The following is a 19,396-nucleotide window of genomic DNA, read 5'->3' as shown; positions in this document are numbered from 1 at the left end:
TTCAGCCATATTAGACAACAAGACTACGTCTCAAAAAGTCGTCAAATACTATATATAGCACTGCAAGTTGTATTAGTTTGGTATCGTTGTATCTCTGTATGCCATCATTCATTCAAGGTTCTTGTATCTTTGTATCCCATCATTCATCCAAGGACTTTATTCCCCAGCATTCATCCCACATCGTCATCCACTCTTCCCCTTGCCAATCGCCTTCTCCTCCGACGGCAACCGAATGCCCGGACCCCCCGACCACTCCGTCATCGTCGCCCCCCGTCGAAAGTGCGAGGCCAGGTGCTGCGCCCTCTCCTCCCAGCTGCTCATCGTCACGTTGCAGAAGCCGCACCGGCTCTGCAGCCTGTCCTGCTTGTGCTGGAGCAGCGCCAGGTCCGGCTTCCAACCCTCCCACTTCTTGCAGTGATGAAACTTGTGCAGGTGCTGCCACAGGTGGTCTTTGCGCGTAAACGTCCGCTCCGACGCCGGCCGCTCCGCGCACGTCTGGAACTCGTGCGACTGGATGTGGTCGTGCGTCGGCGACGGCGCGCCGCAAAAGATGCACTCCGGGTGCGTCTGGTTCACGCGCCACACGAGAAACGACTGGTCCGGCGGCAGCGGCACCCGGCAGATCCACGAATCGAGGCCGGGCAGGTGGATGGACCGCTCGTGCCGCACCCAGTCGTATCGCTTGCGGAAGCTTTGCAGGCAAAAGGTGCACTGGAACGTCGTGTTCTTCCTGCGCGTGCCCACAGTCGGGCTCTTGTTTCCAATGGAGTCTCCGTCGACCGAGTTGTTGGCCGAGTAGGGCACAAATCGAAAGTCACCCGATGACTGCTGCGAATGTGCCGAGCCACCAAAACTGGTCGAGGACGCCCTGTGGAACGACCAGCGACGGTAGGTGCCAGAGTCGCCGCTGGCCGACGAGGCGGAACCGTCCCTCCCGCTGCCGTAGCTGCCAAAATAGTCCGAGGCTTCTAGCGGCGATCGGTTCAGAGCCCGTTCAATCGACGAGGCAGACGCAGGCTCGTCATTGGGCGGTGAGTTCCTCCAACGCTCCATGGGCGACATGCTATCGAGGGCGGAGCGCGGCATGGGCGAGCCGTGGCGAAACATCTTGGCGCTGCCGCTGCTGTTGTTGTAGGGCGACTGGGCCGACAGTCTGTGCCGGCGACGGGCGTTGGCGAACCAGTTGATGACCTGTGTCCGGCTCAGGCCGGACTGGCTGGCCAGGTCCGCCTTTTGGTCCTCGGAGGGGTAGGGGTGGTCGAGGTGGGAGGCGAACCAGTGGGCCAAGGCGCGCGTCTTCTTGGCCGTGCGGGTGCTCGCGCGCTTGGCCGTGACGACGGCGAGCGGGATGGCACCCTGTGTCGGCGGCTGCTCCTCGTCGAGGTCGCCGAGGTCGTTCTCCTCGCTGACGCCGTGGAGATGGCCGATGACGGGGCGCGACGTCTCGAAGCTCGAGGCCTGGCGCTTGCCGCGCTCGGCCAGGCTGCAGTCGCGGAAGAGGGCAACGCAGCTGGAGCACGAGGTGATGGGGTTGGGGTTGGCGTCGGTGGTCTGCAGAATCAGGCACTGCAGGCGCTGGCGCTTGCACTGCAGGCAGGGCTGGGGCGGGCGGTAGGCACCGTTTTTGACAAAGAATTCGTCAATGATGGCGGTATTGCCAGCGGCTACCGCTGCCGCCGCCGGGCCGGGCGGAGGCGATGCCATCTCGGTCGCGCCAATAGCCAGGTTCCAGTCGTCGGCCGGGGCGGGGGCGTCGGGGAGGAAGCCGCCGCCGGCCGGGTCCATGTCGAGCTGGAGGGCCGGGTCGGCGGCGAAGAAGACGGTGTCAAAGTTGTGGCTCAGGTCCGCGGTGTTGTTGGGAAAGGTTGGGTCCAGGAACATGGGATCCAGGTCGTCGTCAGCCGACAAGAGGTGCGGCGGCAGCAACAGGGCGTCGCTGCTGTCGTGAGGCAGGGCGTGGTGGGCGGCGGGCATGGCCGGGGCCGGACCAGAGGCGCCGGCATCGCTGAACGGAAAGAAGATGTCGTGGTCGGCGCGCAGAGGGTCCATCCCAGCAAAAAAGGGAGGAAGAATGAAATCGCCACCGGCGAAGAGAGGCAAGGTCTCCGAGTATGAGGCGCGAGAGAGGAGGGTATGAAAGAATTGAAATGCCTACATGGTCACCAAGCAAGATTGGGTGTGAGAGGGAGGTAGGTGTATGTACGAGGCAAGTGGATGAGCCCGGTCCCGGCCCGCGGGGGGGGGGGGACGGAAAGAGACTGCTGACCAAAAGGATTAAGCAGGAACGATGGAGCACTGTTTGCCTGGTGAATAATTAATCGGAGATGCTGGTCTGTCGGTGGGAGTGGGTGGTGGGAGCGGCAGTGGGAGTGGCAGTGGTGAGTTTGATGGATGCGTGCCTCGAGAGGAGTGTGTTTTAGCGCAGTCTTGGCGGGGTTTATGTGCTGCCAACCCTATCTTGACGAGGCCTATCTGCTATCTTATCTTGATAGAGGAGGTCTTATCAGGTAGGAGGTAGGTAGTAAATGGATTCCAGAATCTTCTTCTTCCATACACTTCATTGACGGATCATGTTTATTAACAACAACCACAAGCATAGGAACCAAAAAAGAAGACGTCCCAAGACACATCACCCACTGTATTACCTACCAAAGTACGTTAATTTAGTACTAGGTTAGTACCTAGGTAGTCCCTCTGCACTGGACGCACCCCACGTCGCATGTTTATAGTGGATGGTGCACAGCCTTTAGCGGATCCTAGCGTACTCTCCCCCCCTGTAACCGGTTGTGCCGGTTGTGGCCAGCGCAGACGCCGAGACTGCTAACTTGTATCAGTAAACCTTGCTGCCAGTCGGCACAGGCACAGGACGGACCTCATGCACTGCATCGGCCTGGTCAACGTTATCTGCAGGGTGCCAACGAATAAGTAAACAACGACTTCGTACGGACATGCTCCGTATGTTACTCCGTAACTAGTTAGCGGAACACGAATCCCGCGAGCCAAACCACCCAACTACCCCAGCCGTCGGCGGCTCGGCATGGACCCGAAGCTCGACACAACCTTGCTACGCCTGATGATAAGACCAACAAGGTGGTCGGTGAGCATCCCTATACCTCTGTCAAACTGTCAAACGGCGAATGGAATCCCTCCTTCTTCGCGAAAGCATACATCCCAAGCCGGGGCAGCGCCGCCTCCAATCATGCCGCCTCGGCAAAGTTATCAGCGCCCAGACACCAGACAGCCAGCCAGCCACGCATGCCCGTCGTCCAAAATAATGCCCATAATTCCCACAAAAGCCTACCGCCATGCGGCCCCAGAGGTCTGCAGGCCACGGGCCGTTGAACGTCTTGTCGGCGGCCGGCTACGCGCTGAGTTTGGTGTGGCGTGCCGCTGTCTCATCACCACTATGCGTGGCGTCGGTCGAGGGCCACTTGCCAGACCAGCCCCAAACAGTTCAAAGCAATGCCCGGGAATTTCCCCCGTCGCCGATCGCTGCTCTGCCCCCCGGTCCTCCTGCCCATCCCTCCGCCGGAAGGTTGTCAAGCTACGTAGTGGCTTCGCCGAGCATCGCAGCGTCTTGGTGACGGCGCTTGTCATCGGCATTCTCTTCTAGAAGCCGACCATTTTGGCGACGACCATTGCTCCAAAGGCGAATGATAGGATAGGCAATCAATACTGATAAAGTAGCCGGTTTGCCCCCTTCAGATCATGTGCCACTGCTGTGTAGCCAAGCGCTCCGTACACAGCCTGACTTTGCCTGCCACCATGATGGAGTCGCAGCTTTCCTTGGTTATTCGTACTGTCCGTAATCTGTGCTTGATCAAGCTTCCCAGTAGTTCTAAATGTGATACGGAGCTCAAGTCTCTAACCGCAGGTATATTGGTAGATTCACGTGGGGGCTCCAAGGTCTTCATTTCAGCTCGCACGTCGAACCGGCGTCCATTGTCGTGGATCCAAAGAGCCGTCAGTATCCAGTATCCAAATTGTTGGAGTCGTTCTCGCCTTGTTACCCGTTTGGTCAGCCTCTGCAGCAGCCAGCCACCGTCCTTGTCGTGACTCATGCATCAACGCCCGACAGTGCCCATCCATCCATCCAGCCATCCCACACTGCCTGTCGCTTCCGCCTGACTAATTTTCGCTGGATCGGGGCAACAAAGTGCACACACTGCCGCAGCTGTCCGCGGGCTGCGACCCCAGCGATGAGAGGCGTAGACCAGGGTCTGGCGTTTGAGGCTGAGGCGACGATCTGGAAATACCGAAATACCAGTATCACAAAACCACCGCAGACGATAGAAATAGTGCAGAAGCATTCGCAGCCAAAGAAAAAAAAATTGGAAAAGAAAACGGCGTGGGCTCGCCCTCTCTATATACCCCCAACCAGCGCCCACACAAACACCGCAACCCAGCAGAGGGCGCGGAACAAGCTGTTACTAGAGGGCGCTGCTAAGCGCTGCGAATCTACCAAAAAAAACACATGGAGGGCGCGCACCAAAGCATTCTTAAAAGTCGGGCATCCGGAGCCATGTTGCCATGTTGAGAGAAGAGGAAGAAAAAAAGTAGAAAAATCCAATTTTCCTCGTCCATCAATATTGCCTCGCTCCGGTCTTACTTTTCGACGCCGTGTTCTCCCAATTGACACCACTGACCACCCCTTACCTATCCTCCCCCCTCCTCCTCCTCCTCGTCTCCTCTTCCTCCTCCCCCCATCATGTCGCCTTCTTCCCCGCACCGACGCCCGCTGCACTTCAATCCCCGGGCAAAGCACTGGTTCGCGCCACCGAACCAGGATCTGCCCGACATTGCGCGGTTCCATCAGCGGTTTCCGGGCTACGCACCGACAGCCCTCGTCAGCCTGCCCTCGGTCGCGCGCGCGGCGGGCGTCGGCGCCGTCTACGTCAAGAACGAGGCCGACCGCTGCGGCCTGCCCGCCTTCAAGATCCTCGGCGCCTCGTGGGGCACCTACAGGGCTGTGACGGCACGCCTCGAGCTGCCGCTCAGCACCACCTTTGACGCCATTCAGCAGGCCCTGGCAAACTCCCCGCTGACGCTCTACGCCGCCACCGACGGGAACCATGGCAGGGCCGTGGCGCGCATGGCGGCGCTGTTTGGCATCGCCGCCGAGATTCATGTCCCGTATTGCATGAAGGAAGAGGTTGTCAACCTGATTCGGGAAGAGGGTGCCAATGTCATTGTGTCGAAGCGAGACTATGATGTTGCCATGCAGGAAGCCTTTGTTGCTTCACAGCACCCGCAGGGTCTCCTCATCCAAGATTGTAGTTTCGCTGGATATACACAAGTGCCTCAAGTCAGTCTTGCCACCCCGTCACCAATTTTTGCCCCTACTGAACAGTGATACTAGTGGATTGTGGATGGCTACGAAACCATGACGCACGAAATTGACGAGCAATTGGCTGGCCAGACACCAGACTTGGTCATTGTACCCGTCGGCGTCGGCTCCTTTGCCCACTCTGTCGTGACACATTACAAGACACCTACTTCGTCCTCCCAAGTCATGGCTGTGGAGCCAGACACGGCCGCCTCTCTCTGGAAGAGGCTTGTCCGCGCCGAAGAAGCATCTGCTCTGAGCGCACCCACCATCATGGCCGGCTTGGAGTGTTCAACAGTATCAGAGCAGTCCTGGCCGGTCCTTCAACACGGCGTCGACGTCAGCGCCACCGTCTCCGACTTTGAAGCGCACGCAGCCTGCGAGACGTTGCACGAGCTGGGCGTGGCGGCTGGGCCCTGTGGTGCTGCGGCCTTGGCTGGCTTGCGGCGTCTGACCTCGGACGACAAGGCAGCCCTGGGTCTAGACGGCAACTCCACGGTCGTGCTGCTCTCGACAGAAGGACTCCGGTCGTACGACATCCCCCATGACGTCGCTGACGATGACCCCGTGGCCCTGACACAAGCCCTCGTTCGTATCAACTCGGCCAACCCGGCCCTTGGCTCCGAGCCCGGTCCTGGCGAGACGGAGATTGCCAAGTTTGTTTGCTCGTGGTTCGAGTATCGCGATATTGACGCTCACTGGATAGAACCGGTCAAGGGGAGACCGTCTGTCGTCGCTGTGGTCAAGGGCCGTGGAGACGGCAAGCGCCTTTTGCTTAACGGCCACATGGACACTGTGACTCTGCTGGGATATGAAGACAATCCCCTGAATCCCAGAATTCAAGATGGGAAGCTGTACGGGCGTGGCTCTGCTGACATGAAGTCTGGTCTGGCGGCGCAAATGGTCACGGCAGCCAACATCAAAAGACGGCAACTGGCTGGCGATGTCGTCGTCACAGCCGTTGCCGACGAAGAATTCGAGAGCCTAGGGACCGTCAATGTGCTCGACGCCGGCTGGAGAGCCGATGCCGCCATTGTCAGCGAATGCACCGACATGGCCATTACCCGCGCGCACAAGGGCTTCGTGTGGCTCGAGATTCATGTCCACGGCGTGGCCGCGCACGGTTCACGTCCGGACTTGGGATACGACGCCATTTCCAAGTCGGGCTATGTACTGGTCGAGCTTGATCGCTACTCGCAACAGCTCCAGCAGAGGGAGGCCGACCCGGTCGTCGGGCCGCCCAGCGCGCATGCGTCCCTCATACAGGGCGGCGAGGAGGTGTCGTCGTATCCCGCCAAATGCACAATCACACTAGAGCGGAGAACCGTCGCCGACGAAAGCCCAGCGACTGTGGAGCGCGAGATACGGGATATACTGGATCGGATCGCAGCCACTACTCCCGGCTTCCAGTATGACCTCCGAGTCACATTTGATCGACCACCTTTCCACATGGCAGAGGACGCTCCTCTGACCCAACTGGTCCGGAAGCACACTGAGAGCGTCACACGCAGTAAGCCCAAGATTGCGGGTGCTCCGTACTGGACAGACTCGGCGCTGTTGCTGGACGCCGGTATCCCGACGATTCTCTTCGGGCCGCGCGGTGAAGGATTTCATGCCAAAGAGGAGTTTGTCTACACTGAGTCTATCTTGCAAACGACGCAAGTCCTCACGCAAATCGCGGAGGAATTTTGTGCTTGATTTTGCTTCGCGGAATGCGTCTCTGTTACAAACACGTAAAGGCCACTCTCTCAATCATCACAACTGAAAACCACATATCATTGCTTTGGGTCATTTTCCAACTATTTTTCCGCCCCGCCCATTGTCCACCGGAGGTCACGCGTACTCGTGGGTATTCGACCGTCCGGCGACACGCGGAAACGCATCGAGCCCGCGCGACACGACGCCGTGGTCGTAGCCGAATAAAAGAAGCCAGAAGTCACCGAGCGAGGCAAGCTGTTTCGTGCCCCCCCTCTAATCATTAGAATCAGCTTCCAAGAGAGCCCCGAGGCGGGGACACACAATGGTGGTTTGCGAGGTCTTGGGGCACTTATTCTTATTGGGCAACGTACTGCCGAGAGACCCAAAATATACCGGGTTGTCGACGAGCTTGCCTCCAGACGCGCAGAAGCTTGGTCGGAGATGCGCTGGACGCCATGATGACCAACAGGTGCGCTGGACGCCATGATGGACACCGACAATTTCCTCTTGCGCAAATGACGTTTGTATCTGCAGTATCCGTAATGTAAACGGAAAGGAGAGCAGGAAGAAGCAAGTCGCTCGCTGCAACACGCGACACGGACTCACGGGCCAACGCCCCCGTTCCCGACAATGAACCACGCATGGAAGATCGGCCGCAGTTAACTAGCCTTGTTTGCAAACTCGCTGCTGGGAACAATCAATATACCACCACACCACAGCCAATAGCCACGTGCGGAGCTAAAATCCGGGTTGCAGCAGAGTCAGTTCGGCCTCTGCTGTCCAGGTCGGCCTGTTGCATGTTTACCAAATAATTAGTACAATAGGAAGTCGCATGACTCGGAATTTATTTCGTTGCTAGCAATTTTTTTGCTGATGCTACCAATTATCGCATTCATCGTGTCCGTACAAGACCGCCAAATGCCCCCAAAAACAATCAATCGCCAGCCAGTACTTATCCATCGACATTCCTTATATCCTTCGACAGCGGCTTTCGTTACTAAGTTACTAATTGTATGTTCTTAGCGAGCGTATCACATCAAAAAATACGGTAGAAGGAAGCTTAATCATGTCATGTATACGCTGCATCTACTTGTTGATCCTGTCTAGTATCGGGCAAAAGCACAAACGCATCAGACCATCTTCATGTGAAGCTCCTTATTGTCCTCACGCAAGCCCTTAAGTTGGAGTTCAAATTTATCGTTGACCCACTCCCAGTAACTTGTCCAGACACTCGACGCGCCAGCATTGCCTGTAAGCGTCTTCATCTTCTCGCCCAGAAGAAGCGTAACCCGGAGAATACTCTTATTTGTTTCCTCCTTCTTCTCATAGTCTTGCTTCACGGAATTAGCCTTAAGCGTAGTGGATAGAAAGCCTCTGTAAATCCGGGTAATCGCCTCAAGACGTCGAGCTGTCTCGTCAGGATCAATGACAACGAGCTTCGTGACCATAAGGTTACAAAGTTGACGGATATCGTGGTCGTCTTCAAGGCCAGCAACAACACGGTCGAAAAAGTCGATGTTGTTGATTCGGCTGAAGGCTGTCTCCATTAGCGCATACAGCGTTTCATAGGCACTCTGAACCCTCGTTAGCTCAGTCTCACTACAACGTATTGCATCACAGGGAATTCTACCTTTCGAACTTCCAGGCCATCGTCCACAGTATGCGTGAACGGTCCTAGTACTACTTCATGGACCAACTCCGGCTTCAAAGTCGTTTCACACAGCACCAATGGCATGAGTTGGCCGAGGTGGGGCAAGATGAAGTCGGGCTTGTTATGTGCTGCAGAGTTCAGTGTCGACATTGCCAGGCGACGGATTTCCATGTCTTGGTCTTGCAGCATTATAAGCAGCATATCGATCAACACATTACGCAGTACAGCATCAAACGCCTCGTCACACTCAGGGAGTGTATAGCGTACCGCCTGCACAGCCATGCCACGAACACCTGTCGACTTGGCCTTAAGTAGTGTCTATTCGAAGCACCATTAGTGTTTGTTTCGTATAGACTCAATGAGAGTTCGTTACCTGAAGTTTGGGCATGAAAGTGGTTGGATCCAGTGTTGCTAGACGGCCGACGCACTCTGCACAAACTACCCTATTTTCCGCGTAGTCCGATGCCTGAAGCAGCTGCTCCCAAATAGGCAAGGCTTGGTCCCGAAGGTCGGTTGATTGGTCGGAGACTGACTGCAAAATCTCCTTGATCGATTGAATCAACAGATATTGCGTGTTTCCACCTTTCCTCATCGCTTTGAGAATTGTAGGCAAGAAGCTCGGTACGTTTCCAGAACCCGCACGGCCGAGCGCGACAGCGGCGGCCAGAGAAACCTTGTCAGGCTCACTGCGGAACTGACCTAGGAATAGTTCGGGGCTCAACGACGAGTCAGTACGCAGTCTCATACCTGCCTCGCCTAGGACTGCGAGTGCAAGACAGGTGCGGGCTGCGTCATCACCTTGCGAGCTGCTCTGTAGCTCCGAAATGAAGCTATCCACAGACACTCCAGACGAAGCTCCACCAGTGACCAGAAGGGTTCCAATCACCTTTCCCACAACTACTGGGTCGCCAGCAATGCTCACATTCTGCAAAAGCCCGCCCATCAAAGGGCCTCCTGTGCCGCTCTGGCCAACAGCACTGGTGAGAGTAAGAAGTTGGTCGAGGACTATTCCAGCAAGATGTGACTTCAGAAGCTCGCAAAGAGCAGAGACAGTTTCATCGACCATGACAAGCTGCGCGTGATTCCTGACCAGGTCTGCCAAAATGAGCAGAGACGAGCCTAGAAGGTGCGCGTCGGCGTTTCTGATTATCGGCATGAGCGCTGACACAATTCCCTCGATGGTGGCGGCTTCCAGTTGGTCCTCAGCAGCCTTGCAGACAACAAGATGTTTTAGTGCGGTAATGCTGGAGCCACGGAGCGGCCGGTTGGCTTTGCGAAGCTGGGCAGCAAGTTCCAAAGCCACATCCTGAATCCAACCTTTTTGCAATTGGCCCAAAACGTTGGCGGACGACGCGACGTTGTCGACAGCGCGCACGGAAGCAAGACGGGTTGTTTCGTTCCTTAGACGTTCACGAAGAACCGTCAGAGCAGCCTCACGCTTGTCTTTCGATACTAGCGCGTCACTATCGGCAGCTGATGTTCGAGAGATCAACACACCAAGTCCATGGATAGCGCGCTGCCGAACCTCTGCATCGGCATCATTTGCAGAGGCTCGGTCCATGATCACTGTGTAGAGCTTGTCGAGCTCTCCTTTGTATTTGAATGCGGATCCTCGCGATCTGGGCGGTGTGATGGCTTTGACCAACTCTTCCGATGTGCGAATACCTTCGCTTGAGATTTTGTAGAATCGATCGTGAACAGCTAGTGTGACTCCATCGACAATCTGAGTCAGATAAGGCTGCAAAACAGCCGATGAGTGCGTCTTGGAAATGTCACTGATTAGCTTCAAGGCAGCGACTCGAAGCGAGCTAGGCGTGGCAGATGCGCTGCCTCCAGCGCTCGAGAGGGAGGCCGAAGTTGAGCTAGAGCCGACTGACTTGATAGCATCCAAAATGAGGCTTATGATCGTTCCAAAATGGTCAGCCAGACCACCTTGTAGCACAGACACGATATCGTCAAGTAAGCTAATCATGGCTTGCTTTGTGTGGACAGTTTTGGCCTTGAGCTGGTTGGTCGAAATCTTGACGATGCTGGGAACCAAAGTTATCAGTTCGGCGCGAGGCCCATGCATTGGCGCTTTCTCAAGGGTAGGAGAGACTAGCCCGGTGCCAATCATATACTTGGAGATGTTCGAACCGCCCCCACTGCTCTGGCGTCGGCGTTTGCGACTGATGGGTATCTGGGCAACTACATCGGGCTCAAGTTCGTCAAAAGTGACGCGCTCGGTATGCAAGCCCTCGCCAGTCTTCCGAACGAGCAGAGAAAGGGCTGATATGACCTCAAGGCGAACATTTTCTTCGCGTTCATCCATGCGCTTCACAAGAGTCGGCGCGGCCGCGGTATACAGGACACCATTCTCCAACAAGTCGCCACTGCCACGAGTGGCTATCAGTGTATAAATGGCTTTTGCAGCACACCTTCGCACTTTCCAGCTTGCGTCATCGTCGTCATCTTCGAAGCCATCATCAGCATCGAATTCCTCGTCATCATCGTCCTCTACCTCTTCTGCCGAGTCTTCCATTTCTTCATCTTCGTCGACTGCGTAGTTTGGGTCAAACTTCAAATAGCGAAGGCAAGATGAAATAACGAGATCTGTGAAAGGTCGCATTTCCTGCGGGCAGGAAGCCAAGAAGGCCTCGAGGGCCACCAAGGCTGCCTCCCTGACCTCATTGAATTCGAGGCCCAGGTCGTCGCCATCGTCCAGCTGCTGCATATGAGAGTCGAGCTTGTCCTCTGCTAATTCATTGAAGATAAAACTGGCCGTCTGAGGCAGGTGCTCTCCAAAACGAGCAGGAATTGAACGAGCCATGCTTCCAAGAATGGAAATGTGTAGACGGCGCGAGACGGAGCTGGCGTTGGGGCGAGCTAGTCCTTCTGTGAGAGTTTGGACGACCTTAGCCAACTGTTGGTCAGACAGGTACACAGCGAGCATTGAAACGGCGACTACTGCTCGCTTCTTCACAGCAGCGCTTCCATGTTCGCCATCAAGAAGACGTAATACAACATTGAGCATGGATTCCACTTCCTCGTGGTCAAGAAGAGGACCGAAACAGCGAACAACTTCAATCAATACATCCACACCCTCGACGGTTATATCTTTGCTATCCCGCACCAGCGCTGGAGGAATGTCTGGAAGGCTTATTTTATCGTTGACTGTGCTAGAAGCACGAGTCTTGGCTTTGGAGCCAATCAGCCGTGGAATCAGCACACGGTTCATGGCTGCGTATGCGTTGTTGACTTCGTTGGAGACCGGGGTCCCAGGAAGAGGTCGAGGTAGCGCGATAATCAACTGACGTAGAGCCAATGATGAAATTGCATGGTCGACCGAATTCTCGAACTTGAGTGAGGACAGCTTGTCGACCATGGACCCCACGAGCGCAGCAGGCACTTTTCCGACCAGAGGCCCTAGGCTGTTTTGTATGTCAGCATGATGAATTCAAACCGAGATGTTGGCGCAAGGCAACACGACTGACCACTTGATGGCTAAGTTTTGCACCTCGCCGTTAGGGTCATCCAGGGCCTTGAGGATGCTATCAACAGTGCGGCCGGCGACATTAAAATCATGCTGTAGAAAATCGGGGTTTGCTGAAGTTAGTATCTGCAGAAGATCATTCAGTGCCATGAAGCGAAAGTCGGGGTCAGCGTCGCCGAGCTTTTGAGCATGGGCCATGACCGCCTGAGGCGTGCATGCAGCTGGACTTATGGTGGCCATATTTGCTACCACCGCGGAAGCTTCGGCTGGTAGCTTGTAGGGCGGGATTGAAGAGCCAGCATGCAGTTGTCGTTGGAAAATTTTGTTATCCCTTGCCTCTCTGGTTCGGGGGCTTCGCAGCCGGCTGTTTGATGGGAGCAATTAATGTGAATGTTGGTGAAGGAGGCAAGAGGCAGAGGCCAAAGGTGGGGCAAAGAGCTTACGACCAGTTAGCTATCTAGGTAGGTAGGTACCTAGGTAGGTACTAAGGTAACATCAAGAGCTCTAGAGGGCGCAGGCCTCGAACAAGGTAGTCGCGTTACTTGACACGAATTGATTCTTTTTTATTTTCTTTTCCATCTTCTTGGATATAATACGTCACAGAGGCTTACAAAAAGATGCTAGTTTCCTCACAACGGCTTGGGATTTTCGGTGTCATTCACCTGGCCAATCGCGCCCCTCCCCCTCACTTGACTCTGTGCACTTTCGTCCCCGCTCACCGGGCCAACTTTTCCACTCCTGATATACAACCAACAACCTACGTACAATGATTCGGGTACAGCTTGGACCATCATCTTAACAACGCGGAACTCGATCGCTTTAACGACGCGTGTGTGACGAGATCATGTTCAAGGCTTACATGGGCAACACTCCCTCACTCCGTGCCATACCACTGCCGCGCCTTCATGAACCCATTGGCTCGTCAGCTATTCCATCCCAAGAAAATTGGACAACCTCTCGAAACGCAATAATCTCAGTTTGAGTCTGTGTCGTGCTCTTCAATTCCTCGCAACTAGCCACCGCCAAATCGAACATCACGCACTATAGCACGCCATGAACAGCATACTCCGTCATTCGCTATTAGCACTCGAAACCCAGTCATTGTCAATTGCAGATGGCTTCCACAATTATTCGTTGCCGCCTCAAGCAGGGAAAAGGTGACGTTCAGAGAGTCTTATAATCGGTTGCGACGAGGCCACCAGGTCGCTGCTGATCTGCCACTTCGGCCTGTTTGCCCGTTTGTCCATGATCTTGTAGGCGCCACTGGGCCGGCACTTTCAACGCGAGCCATCATCAGGTTAGCCTGCCGCAGGCTACATGGAGAACCGGCTTCAACCAGCTGCCGGGCAGCCCACCAGTACCAGTGGCATCGCGCCCGCAGCTGAGGCCTAGCACAGGCTGGGCGAAATCAGTTTTGCCGAGCGCTGAAACAGCACAGCTGCCGATAAAAAAGGCAACACAGCAATATTCAGCCCCTGCACGGACTTGGCAGAAAACTTGCCGCATCGTCCATGGCACATGATGAGGCAGACTAATACGACACCACATCACAAAAGCCGTCGTGGACCAGAGCGCATCGCGCACGGTCTCAATCGGGCTCGAGTTTCTGAGATCTCGCCCTGACTTATTCTAACTAGCTAACTACCCGCGGAAAGGACCCGTCATGGACCAACCTTGTTCATGGTTCACAAGTGAATCAGAAAGCAATCACGCACAGACAGGGCTTCTGGTGCATTTCCGAGCAACCCCCACACACAGCCGACGTCCTTGTGTGGTTGTCTAGGTACGTGTGTATCCGACTCGGTGTGATCCGTAACTAGTTCGGCGAGATATTGTCGACTTGCAAGTCATCGCTGGCGGAGCGAAGTGAAACAGCATGCGGGGTCCCTGTGACGGTGTTACCCTTTTCAGCTCTTCATTTCCTCGGCCGCCACTAGTTAACTCCTACATAACGCGCAAGTTGTGACGGACTTGGGGACGTAATGGTATGGTCAGGGTTGCGATCCACCAAAAGGATGCTATTTTGGCCTGCTCCCCAGCCATTTCGCCACAGGCCACCGTTTATGGGTCAAGCCCTGTCTCGATTTGATCTGAGGCAATGAATCAACGCTGGGTGACGAGGGCAACAGGGCTTGCTAATTCAAGTAGAAACACATAACTGACCATGACTAATTCGTACATTCCTTGTACAGATACACCACAACTCGGCCTTGTATCCTTCCTATAGAGGCGTCACCACCAAGCATTTAGGCACTTTCCGCCGCCCCCTAGGGGATCATCCTTGGCCGCAGCGGCACGGTGCTAGCCGGTCCGGACAAAACATGGCGTGAGGATTTTTCGCCCTCTAACAGTGGCCAATAAAGCCAAACTCCATCTCGACCTGGTGTGTGGCTTCTGGTGGCTGAGAGGCGTCCTCAGCTGCTGGTTGGTAGGTCTTAGCCGTCCGTAGTCGTCCGTACTGGATCACATCCACTGATGACTCGGGTCTAATAATTCCACCTCTTCAATGTGGAGTGAGGTGAGGGGGGAAGGCTTGTTGGAAGCTGAGCAGCCTTTTGTTTGGTGCATGCCCAGTTCATGGTTCTCGGAATTCTGTGATTTCTTCTGGTTCCAAGTCCAAAATACTATTCCAAACTGATCAGTTCAGGTGCCGCTACCAAGTCACCTGGCTTACACGGTGGGCAATTGTCGAACCCTACTACTGCTGGGAAACGAAGCTTTGGATTTGACAATTGATCGCAATACTGCTCGCGTGAGCTGCCGTGCATTCGGTAAACTTCCCTCGGCTCCAAATCTTGATAGTCGACATGGACCTCCCCACAACTGCCGACAAGGACCACATACGGTGCGCATCCGCCATTCCTGCGACCACAAGTTGCTGCTGCCAGTTGCTGACTCCGTTATAGACATGGTCTCCGGCTTCTTGATGTCAATCATCACGAGCTGGACTGGCATGGCAATTATTTGACCGACTCCCTACCTCGAGGGGGGCTGAGCCATCCCAGCGTAGGGCTGCGTACGCCACTGCGAGACAGCCTCGGCTCACTGCCTTCTCCCATCAGCAGTATCGGAGCATCTTCCTGGTCAACCGATGGTTACGTACCATCTACAAATTTCAAGTCCGGCCCCTCACATAGACAGCTCCGGACAAGTCTACCCAGAGATCAACAGCCGCCGACAGGTCGATCACTGCGCCACATCGCCTCCAACATGTCTCAACACAGCCTTTATCCTGCACCGACCGGGCCTCTTCCTCCCATCCCGCCTTCCAAGAGTACTGTACGACGGCACTATTCTACCGACTCCCATAGCCTGTCATCTATTAGCACCACCCGCTCGTCGCGGTCGAATTTCCATGGAAGTTATACAGAGGCCGCCCTGCCTAGTCCAGTCACGACTACATCGCCCAATTTTGCGGCCCCGAAAGGCACGGAGGGATATGGTTCATTTCCGGACCGAGTCGGCCCACCTCTATATAGGCCCTTGAGCCAACGATCAATGCCGAAGCCTTCTAGTCTTCATTTCTGGAAGGATCTTGTTTCCGACGACAAAAAAGTGAACAATAGCGTCCACTATCTGGACATATCACCAAGCGCGACTGTTCTTGCCAGCAAACATGGGCATAATTTAGTAAAGGTGTGGTCCTTGGCCAGCGGCGAGCTTCAAAATGTCATCAAATTCTCGTCTTACACGGAGGCGAAATCCCGCTCCAGGGACTACATGATTCGCAGTCACGCCATTCTTTCCGAAGCATCCACCTTGATTGCGATAGCTACACGCTTCGGCCGTTCTATTTCCATATTTGATTGGACAAGAAGAAAATCCATTCAGTCCATTGGAGATGCTGACAGATGGACCGCTGGCCGCTTTGACATGTTCGACGGGGGGCGATGCCCGCTGGCGATATACCGGGCAGAGTCTGCGACAATTGATGTCTACCTGGCGACGCAAGAGAAGAAGAAGCCGCTTTATAAACAGTGCTCAATTGAGCTGGCCAAAGCCGGGCTCCCGTTTACTCCTATCCTCCCCGAGTTGGCTATTTCAGCAACAAGCCCACTCGTGGTTGCCGCGGCAGGACCGAGACCTCCGATTGCCGGCCATCCTCCCCCGAAAAGAGAGACTCTTCTCGTCGCATGGGAAATCTCGGACCAAGCCAATCCCGAAAATAAGCCCTATCGAGTCGCGCGTCCGTGGCAACACTCGGAGCTTGACACTGCTATCCCCATTGACCTGGTCACGTATGGTAGTGTCGTTGTATCTATTTGGATACCCGCCAGCTTTCGCGCCGTCCCTGTTCCAGCGTCGCGGAAAGGCTCGGGGTACAATTTAACATCTGTCAAAGTGCCGCTTCGCCACGTGCTCGTCTGGGATCTATCCGCCAACTCGACCCGAACATTTGCCATTCCAAATTGCATTTCGTGCATCTCTCCAGACTGTCGACTAGTGGCCTACTGCGATGCTTCGGGAGCTGAAATCGGTGCTAGGGGCTCGGTTGTCATCCTCGATGTGATAACGGGGGACGAGGTTTGGTGCTGGCCGGACCGGAATGCAATCAACGCGCGAAATAGCTTTGACTCTGGATTCCGACAGTTCCACGACCTAGGCAGAGTTACTGAACTTTCATTTTCGGCGGATGCTCGTTTCTTGGTTGTTGGAGACGGTGGAGGACGCATGGGAGTGTACGATGTGCGGGCGTCAAACTAGTAGTGTAGAAACTTATGAACTTGCTTCACGTGTATTTACTGTTTTTATTTATATCCTGGCGCTTAATCACGCTGAAGTACTAATAAACTATCTGAACTCTGCGGTCTCTTTGCATATTGCCAAGTCGGAACACAGAGCCCGCCACCACCGAATCCTACTGGTTTAGGGATCCGAGTTAAAGAAAGCAACCTGCACAGTAATATCATCTCGTACACGCCGGGAAAACGGAGGGCTGAAGGCTAGCCGGCCTGCGATCAACTCATGATGGTTTCCGCCAAGGCAGTTACGCGTAAGGTGCACGGCGGCGTTGTCATCTTGGTTCGTCGTCCTACGCTTGATAAACTTCCAGTTCACTCCCTTCCAGAATTGACCAAAATCGAATGGTTCGTAAGTTGCCTCCGGTTTGTTGTTGTCCCCTGGCACCCCCCGTGAATCTACCCACTGGCCCACCAGATCAACGGCCTGCTGACTGGAGAGCATATCCCACAGGCCGTCTGTGGCCATGATCAAGAACGTTTGTGTGCTGGGATCGATCTTGGTGGATGTCACAACAGGCTCGGCGGTCAGATATGGAGGAGTTCGAAAGTCGTCGGTCGGGGTCAAAGGCGGTACACCGTAGAATTTCCGCACCGAGTCGAGCTGAAAGTCCAAAGGAAACTTCCACCGACCATCGCCAAAAGCTCGCGAGACCATCATCCCCAAAACGCGACCATTCTTGACAACGTTTTCTTCTCCAGGGTGCTCCTTGTTGAGCCTGGCAATTTCTTCCTTGTTGCTACCGGTTTGGTCTACCGACAAGGGTATCGCCTCCCACTTGCCGTTTGGCCCCTTTCGTCCCAAAACTGCTCTGGAATCTCCAGTGCATGCCACATGCAGATTGCTTGTGACAGGATCATATAATGATAGCAGAGCGCATGAACCGGCATAAGCCGGAGCCAGTTTCTTGATCTTGTCTTGCAGCGGTTCCTTACTCTGAGCCGTGTCCAGAGCTGCATTGATGATAGAATCGTCGAGCTTAATAAACGCTGTCGTAATAGCGCGCCGGATGAATTCGTCAGGTACGGATCCTCCGATTGATGCCGACTTGACTTGGCTTAAGCTGTGTCGTACATGGGGCAGGAGTTGCTTCTCTAGTAAGTCTGCTGTCTGCCAACCGGCATGTCCGTCGAAAACAGCCCAGGTCATCCACTGGTTGCCATCATCCCATGGCGAAGGGAATTTGCCATGGATGAAGCGATCCTCGCACAGGGGGTTGGAGCCAAATTGAGTGCCATCGTATCTGGTGACCCCGGAAATGCTTTTGACACGAACAGAATATGCGCCTTGCGATATCATCTGCGTGACCTGGTCTCCAGAAGGGCCTGGCTCACTGAAGAGCTGCTGGGTGGGCGGACTCTGTAGACTTGGCGCATCGTCGTGGGTACTTGTCAACCACCAAAGGCATGGCGCGGCGACGACACCGGTAATCGCAGTATATCTCATTCCCTTGCTGATGCTCGGGGCCGAAGGTGAGAAGTTCTTGGAGGCGAACCTCCTGAGCTGCATCAGCAAGATTGACCTGCTGGTCGTGCGAGGTAGGACCACGCGCCGAGGAAACATAGTGCTAGAGTGCGTTTAAGGGGAAAAGGTCGAGTAGTAGGCTTGCAATGTCTCTCAATTCCCCAGGTAGATAGCGAGGACGGGGAATTGAGCGGCCGCTGTATTTGGCGAACGTTGACATGTAGCCTAAAGGATGAAGGATGAAGACAAACATAACGTTATCATCTTATTAAGGTAACACAAACGGTGTGGAAAGGTACGTACCTACCTAACTACATACATACCTAGGTAGGTACCTACCTAGGTACTAAGGTAGGTACGTACACTCAGTCGGGCGACCCTGCACGTGGTACGCATTTTCCGCAGAGTACGGAGTAGTGGGCGCGGATGTACAGCCTGCAGGTACTATATTCAGTGAGATTCTGCTAGATTGACAGTTTGAGAGTGCAATTGAAATACGCGCTAAAATTCTGATTGTTTTACAGTGCGCATTGCAACACAGTAGTACACTTGCAAGAAACCCTTATTTCAAGGGCTACTTGCAACTAACTAATCTGTACTAGGTACCTAGTTAGTGATTCGGTGGAAGAGAGCTCCCCTGGCCCACTTATAGGCGCGATCCGGCTACGCCCGATTGGGTAAGGTAGTTGGGTACTACTTTTTGCCTCGTCGACAATTTCCTTCCGGGACAATTGCAGAATCAGCTTTCATCGCAGTTCGCAGCACCGTCGAGACGCGCGACAGCACAGATCGTATGCAAAGAGCTCTGTCTGGCGAAATAAAGAGGAATGCTTGGCAGCGCGGGATGGGACGTCAGTTGATGCGACCGGGTAGGGTTGGGGTTCTTGACATTGCGCAACAGAGTCGCGTCTGTGCATTGCGTGTCGAATACCTGCTGACCCGGAATATTATTGACTTCGGAATCTTTGTACGATGATGCGAGGTAGACGACAGACCATTCAAAGAAAGTTGAAAACGAAAAGGCATTCAACGAGGGAACAAGTGG

The 19,396-nt window shown here is 54.7% G+C and overlaps 6 protein-coding genes across 6 annotated transcripts; 2 read left to right on the top strand and 4 right to left on the bottom strand.

The window, feature by feature from the left end:
• Nucleotides 1–183: 183 nt before the first annotated feature.
• Nucleotides 184–2,049, bottom strand: CCM_02858 (homeobox and C2H2 transcription factor, putative; the record flags this gene model as incomplete). Its single annotated transcript, XM_006668010.1, has 1 exon — nt 184–2,049. One exon carries the CDS (start codon nt 2,047–2,049, stop codon nt 184–186), a length of 1,866 nt encoding a protein of 621 aa, XP_006668073.1.
• A 2,659-nt stretch (nt 2,050–4,708) lies between these two features.
• Nucleotides 4,709–7,024, top strand: CCM_02857 (acetylornithine deacetylase; the record flags this gene model as incomplete). The annotated part of the gene is made up of 2 exons (XM_006668009.1): nt 4,709–5,305; nt 5,360–7,024. The coding sequence occupies 2 exons, from the start codon at nt 4,709–4,711 to the stop codon at nt 7,022–7,024; spliced, it is 2,262 nt and encodes a 753-aa protein (XP_006668072.1).
• Nucleotides 7,025–7,159: 135 nt separating this feature from the next.
• CCM_02856 (uncharacterized protein) lies at nt 7,160–7,509 on the bottom strand (the record flags this gene model as incomplete). Its single annotated transcript, XM_006668008.1, has 2 exons — nt 7,160–7,297; nt 7,396–7,509. 2 exons carry the CDS (start codon nt 7,507–7,509, stop codon nt 7,160–7,162), a joined length of 252 nt encoding a protein of 83 aa, XP_006668071.1.
• Nucleotides 7,510–8,154: 645 nt separating this feature from the next.
• CCM_02855 (cullin binding protein CanA) lies at nt 8,155–12,387 on the bottom strand (the record flags this gene model as incomplete). The annotated part of the gene is made up of 4 exons (XM_006668007.1): nt 8,155–8,598; nt 8,625–8,993; nt 9,049–12,085; nt 12,149–12,387. The coding sequence occupies 4 exons, from the start codon at nt 12,385–12,387 to the stop codon at nt 8,155–8,157; spliced, it is 4,089 nt and encodes a 1,362-aa protein (XP_006668070.1).
• A 2,567-nt stretch (nt 12,388–14,954) lies between these two features.
• Nucleotides 14,955–16,851, top strand: CCM_02854 (WD40 repeat-like-containing domain; the record flags this gene model as incomplete). Its single annotated transcript, XM_006668006.1, has 2 exons — nt 14,955–14,992; nt 15,054–16,851. 2 exons carry the CDS (start codon nt 14,955–14,957, stop codon nt 16,849–16,851), a joined length of 1,836 nt encoding a protein of 611 aa, XP_006668069.1.
• Nucleotides 16,852–17,013: 162 nt separating this feature from the next.
• On the bottom strand, nt 17,014–18,450 carry CCM_02853 (pyruvate dehydrogenase, putative; the record flags this gene model as incomplete). The annotated part of the gene is made up of 1 exon (XM_006668005.1): nt 17,014–18,450. The coding sequence occupies one exon, from the start codon at nt 18,448–18,450 to the stop codon at nt 17,014–17,016; it is 1,437 nt and encodes a 478-aa protein (XP_006668068.1).
• Between the last annotated feature and the right edge of the window lie 946 nt (nt 18,451–19,396).

This window comes from Cordyceps militaris (assembly GCF_000225605.1).
Source record: "Cordyceps militaris CM01 unplaced genomic scaffold CCM_S00002, whole genome shotgun sequence".
Taxonomy (NCBI): Eukaryota; Fungi; Ascomycota; class Sordariomycetes; order Hypocreales; family Cordycipitaceae; genus Cordyceps; species Cordyceps militaris.
The sequence above is the reverse complement of the archived record's forward strand: the minus strand, read 5'-3'. Positions and strand labels throughout refer to the sequence as shown.